Genomic DNA, 5,121 nt, shown 5'->3' on the forward strand with positions numbered 1-5,121 from the left:
TTCCTTAGTTTCAATTTCTACGGCATTGAAAGTCCCGCCGCTGCTTTTGGTGCGCGCAGCTCCTGCCGCCACAGCGGAGCACTGGCACGGGCGGCTCCAAGCTCCCACGTGGTGACCACGTGGTGCGGGGGAGCCAGCAACCGTCGCCCGCCATTTTAAGAGCCGTGTGGCGTGGTGCGGGGGGGCCCGCAGCTGCTGTTTGCCATTTTCCGCACGGTGCGGCAGGGGGCTTCACTTTGCTGCACAGCTTTCTCTTTTTTCTGACAGGGGCTGGTGTGGGGCTCTTTGTTCTTTTCTTTAAAGTTTTTCTGGGGCGGTGGGCGGACTGAGTCGCACCACATAATATCTTTATAATGGGTGCTCGCTTTTCTGAAGCTCAGAAGAGAGCTTTTACCCAAGTTGCAGGAATCCTTGCGGGGGGGGGGGGGGGGGGGGGGTGATAAAGTTCAGAAAAGAGAGTTAAAAAAATTAGTAAAATGGCTGTGTTCCCAATTTCCAGAAATTTCCCCCGGCCAAATTTATGACTCCAGTTTCTGGGATGTTGTTAAATGTCGCTGTCGAGGCGGTCACGACATAAAGCAGAGACCACAAGCAGTCTCAGTTGGCAACACTTTATTATTGAATATGGCTGATTTTTATACACTTTCCAGTTGTTTATCCTTCTTCTATCTTTACTATTGGCCACAATAGATCAACATAATACTATTGGTGAAAAGTTATGGTGACTTAATTAACTTTCTAAAAATGTTTCATCCAGCTGCAAAGTTCTTCTATCTTTCTTCTCTCGGTCTCCTTGGTTACAGCCTTGGAGAGAGCTCCTTATCAGTTTCTTCTTACTTCTCAGCTTCTTCTCGCTCCTTTAGCTAACAGGCCCGCTGTTAGCCCCTCCCACAATTCCCCCTTTTTGTTTTTGGACTGTAAATACAGCTGCTATGGATTTTTGCAGGGCCCTTTGCAAAAATCCCAGCAGAGAGGGGACACACAAAACCCACAATCACAACCATCAACAAAATTCCCACTCAATACAATCATTCCTGTCCTTCATCCATCTTTGAGTACTGATATATGGTCTTAGCCGGTGTCATCCGCACGTTCTGCTTCAACTGCGGAACCATCCATCCTGTCCTTTCCTGCACGTTCTAGGTAAGGTTTAACACAGCGAGCAGGAACCCATCGAGGACCATTATCTGTCAAAACACAAGCATAACCCCTCCCCCAGGTTATCAGTTCCACTGGGCCAGACCATATACCAGTAATCAAATCCTTAACCCATATCTTAACATTTCTACGGAAATCTGGTTGCTTAGAATTCAAAGAGGAAAAATGGTAAAAGATTTGAGATAACTGTGAATCAGGTAGGGGACGTAAAAAGTTTAACACATAAACAGCTTTATCTAATCTCACTTGAGGTGACTCCTGTTGCATTTCCCCTTTTTGTTTTTGAACCTGACGTTTAAGAAGACCGTGAGCTCTTTCAATAATTGCTTGGCCCGTGGGGACATGTGGAATGCCTGTAGAATGCTCAATGCCCCAAGCACGAAAGAATGCTTGCATTTTCTGCGAAGCATATGCTGGGCCGTTATCTGTTTTTACGTGACACGGAACACCTGGAATAGAAAAGGCATGATAAAAATGACGAATAGCATCACGAGTTTTTTCTCCTGTGAATGCTGAAGCAACCATTGCATGAGAAAAAGTATCAACTGTAACATGAACATACTTAAAGCGACCAAATTCTGGTATTTTAGTAACATCAGTTTGCCATTCTTCTAACGCCGAAAGGCCCCTAGGGTTGGTACCATAATACTGAGTGACATGAGTCATGTGACAGTCAGGACAAGAAGAAAGGATTGATTTTGCTTCACCAGAAGACAATTTGAATTGCTGCTGTAAAGCTTGAGCACTCTGATGAAAAAATTGATGAGATAAAATTGCCTGCTGCAACACATTGGGTACAGTTTTGATTGCAGCAGCAGCTACTAGAGAATCAACATAGGCATTGCCTTCAACAAAAAATCCTGGTAATGATGTATGGCTGCGAATGTGCATGATAAAGTAAGGATGTTTTCGAGCGCCAATAACTGTCCATAGCTTTACTAACATATTAAACAATGGCTTCTCTTGAACATTATAAAACACTGCTTGATCTAAATGCTTAACCAAATTGGCAACATAAATGGAATCGGTAACTATATTTACAAGACCAGGAAACAAAGTAAAAGCCAAAAGAACAGCAGAAAGTTCAACCAGTTGAGGAGATCCCTGCTGAATCATTGTCTCATATTCCCAGTGATCATCCTTTCTCCAAGCCACAGCTGCTTTTCCAGTTTTCCCGGATCCATCTGTAAAAACCGTTATACCTTCCACTGGAACAGGAGAACAAATTTCTTTCCCCTCAAAAGGAATCTCTTTAGTCAGGGTTAGAACAGGATGAGAAGGCAAATGGTATGCGATCTGGCCTGTAAAACAAGATAAGGCAGATTGCAATTCGTGATTATTTTGAAAGCACCATTCAAAATACCACTGTTGTACAGGTATCACAATGGTCACAGGGTCATGTCCCAAAATCTCATGACAACGCCTGCGGCCCTTGATGATAATGTCTGCAAAAAGCTCATAAAGTCCTGGAGCTGTTTTCCGAGACCTGAAAGATAAAAATATCCATTCCAGAATATGCAGTTGATCTTCCCAATTATCATTCCATTGACACAGTATCCCACATGGTATTTCATGGTCTTTCAAAATAAACAATTGAACACCAACAGAGATATCTATCCTGTTAACAAATTTGTGTGCTAGGGCTAATTCTATTTCTTCTAGGGTCTTTTTTGCTGCTGAGGTCAATTGCCTCCTATCAGTAGAGGAGGTGATGCCTGACAGCAAATCAAACAATGGCTGCATCTGATGATTAGTTATACCTAAATATGATCGAATCCAACCTATCAAACCAACCAATTTCTGTACATCAGTAGCAGTTTTAACATCAATGTCTAACTTTACAGGTTGAGGCATAACTTGAGTGTTGGTCACCAACATACCTAGATATTTCCAAGGCATGTGTTCCTGCACCTTCTCTGGAGCAATGATCAGGCCAAAAGCCTTCAAATTTGTCACAGCACATTGTTTGAGAGCTGATAACTGTTGTTTGTTGTCAGATGCCAACAAGATATCATCCATGTAGTGATAACAGTAGCAATTTTTAAATTGCTCCCGCACTTTTGACAAGGCCTGTGCCACAAACCATTGACAAATAGTTGGCGAATTTTTCATGCCTTGGGGAAGTGCCTTCCATTGATATCTTTTATCAGGTTCCGCATGATTTATAGAAGGCACAGTGAAAGCGAATTTTTCTTTGTCCTGCTCAGCCAATGGAATAGTGAAGAAACAATCTTTCAGATCAATGACAACTATTTGCCATTCCTGTGGAATCATTGTGGGTGTAGGAAGGCCTGGTTGTAAAGCTCCCATTGTTGCCATTACAGCATTTATCTGCCGTAAATCATGTAAAAGTCTCCATTTTCCCGATTTCTTTTTTATTACAAAAACAGGGGTATTCCAGGGACTGAATGATTCCTCGATATGTCCTGCTTGCAATTGTTCTGTGACTAATTCTTGCAGGGCAGTAAGCTTTTCAGTAGTAAGGGGCCACTGGCGAACCCAGACAGGCTTATCTGTCAACCATGTCAGGGCTACAACTGGACGTTCATTGCCCTGCATCACAGTGGCCCCCATTAAAAATCCATAGTAATTTTGACACCCCATTGAGATAAACAATCGCGTCCCCACAAACTCTGAGGAGCATCGGCAACATAGGGTCTGATGTTAGCTTGTTGGCCATCAGGATGTTTCACATTAATTACAATGGCTGACAGGCCACCTGTTGTAGCACCACCCAACCCCAGGAGTCCAAAACTTGCATGAGTGAGAGGCCACGATTGAGGCCAGCAAAGTCGCGAGAGTATTGTGACATCTGCTCCAGTGTCAATCAAACCTGTTACTGATATAGTTCCTGGATGACATCCACTGGCAGTGAGAGTGCATGTCTTTTCTGGACGGCTCTCCGTTACTTTCTCAGTCCAGAACACTCGAGGTACTCCTGTTGATCCAAAACTTCCTGCGCCGCGACTTCGGTCCACTGTATTTGGAACAAAACTCACAAAAGGTACAATTTGAGCAATGCAAGTTCCTTTCTGAATAGTGACAGGAGGGTCATCGATGGATACCATGGCATGAATCTGTCCTAAATAATCGGCATCAATAAACCCTAGATGCACATGAATACCTCTAAGTGTAGTACTTGACCTCCCTATTAAAAATGCACTCAATCCCCGTCCTATCGGACCATAGGCATTGAGGGGCACTTTACATATTTCTTTTGTCAGAATGGTTACTGTGTCAGTGGTGGGTATATCAATCCCTGCGGACCCGCTTGTTGCCCCTGAGTATTGCTCGCAAATGGGTAGCTTTGCAGTGCTGGGAAGGCCCGCATTTGCTGTTGTGGTAGTTGTTGTTGTTGGGGTATTTGTTTCCCCACGCGCCCCTTCGCGCTCCTCTTTGGGTTTCCCGGCAATAGCTGACCATTTGCGTGATATTTACTCCTGCACTGTTTAGCATAGTGCCCAAGTTTAGCACAGCGATTGCACACAACATCGCTGCTTGCACTTGGCTTAAATGTTGTTTTCCGGACAGCATTTGACACTGTGGTACACTGTGATCTTACATGCCCTTGTTGTCCACAATTATAACATTTTGCTGAAGGTCTTAGCACTGCAGCAAGAGCTGCCATTTTATGCTCGACTGAACCAACTTTTGAGCAAGCAGTAACCATTTCAGACAAGGTGGGTTCCCCACGTAAAGTATCAATAATCTTTCTGCAATCTGGGTTTGCATTTTCTTTAGCCAATTGTATGCACAATTTGTCTCGCAAAGTTTCATCTTCTACCTGTTTCTCAATAGCTGAAGCAAGTTTTTCTGCAAATTGCAAAAATGGTTCTCTCGTCCCTTGCTGTATAGTGACATATTTCTGTTTTGGAGCTGCCATTTCCATTGTTTTAGTTAAGGCACTCATGCCAATTTGTTGAGCTTGTGCCAAAATCAAAGGATCCCACCTTGCCTGTAAAT

The 5,121-nt window shown here is 43.6% G+C and overlaps 1 protein-coding gene across 1 annotated transcript; it reads right to left on the bottom strand.

The window, feature by feature from the left end:
* Positions 1-595: 595 nt before the first annotated feature.
* Positions 596-2,085, bottom strand: LOC139598948 (endogenous retrovirus group K member 6 Pol protein). Its single transcript, XM_071445875.1, has one exon. The coding sequence runs from the start codon at positions 2,047-2,049 to the stop codon at positions 1,072-1,074; it is 978 nt and encodes a 325-aa protein (XP_071301976.1). The 5' UTR covers positions 2,050-2,085; the 3' UTR covers positions 596-1,071.
* Between the last annotated feature and the right edge of the window lie 3,036 nt (positions 2,086-5,121).

This window comes from Agelaius tricolor, unplaced genomic scaffold, assembly GCF_023055355.1.
Source record: "Agelaius tricolor isolate 1412-34295 unplaced genomic scaffold, bAgeTri1.0.p SCAF_21, whole genome shotgun sequence".
Classification (NCBI taxonomy): domain Eukaryota; kingdom Metazoa; phylum Chordata; class Aves; order Passeriformes; family Icteridae; genus Agelaius; species Agelaius tricolor.

Coding starts and splice junctions, on each gene's coding strand:
- LOC139598948 (XM_071445875.1), bottom strand. CDS start 2,049: ATGCACATTCGCAGCCATACATCATTACCAGGATTTTTTGTTGAAGGC.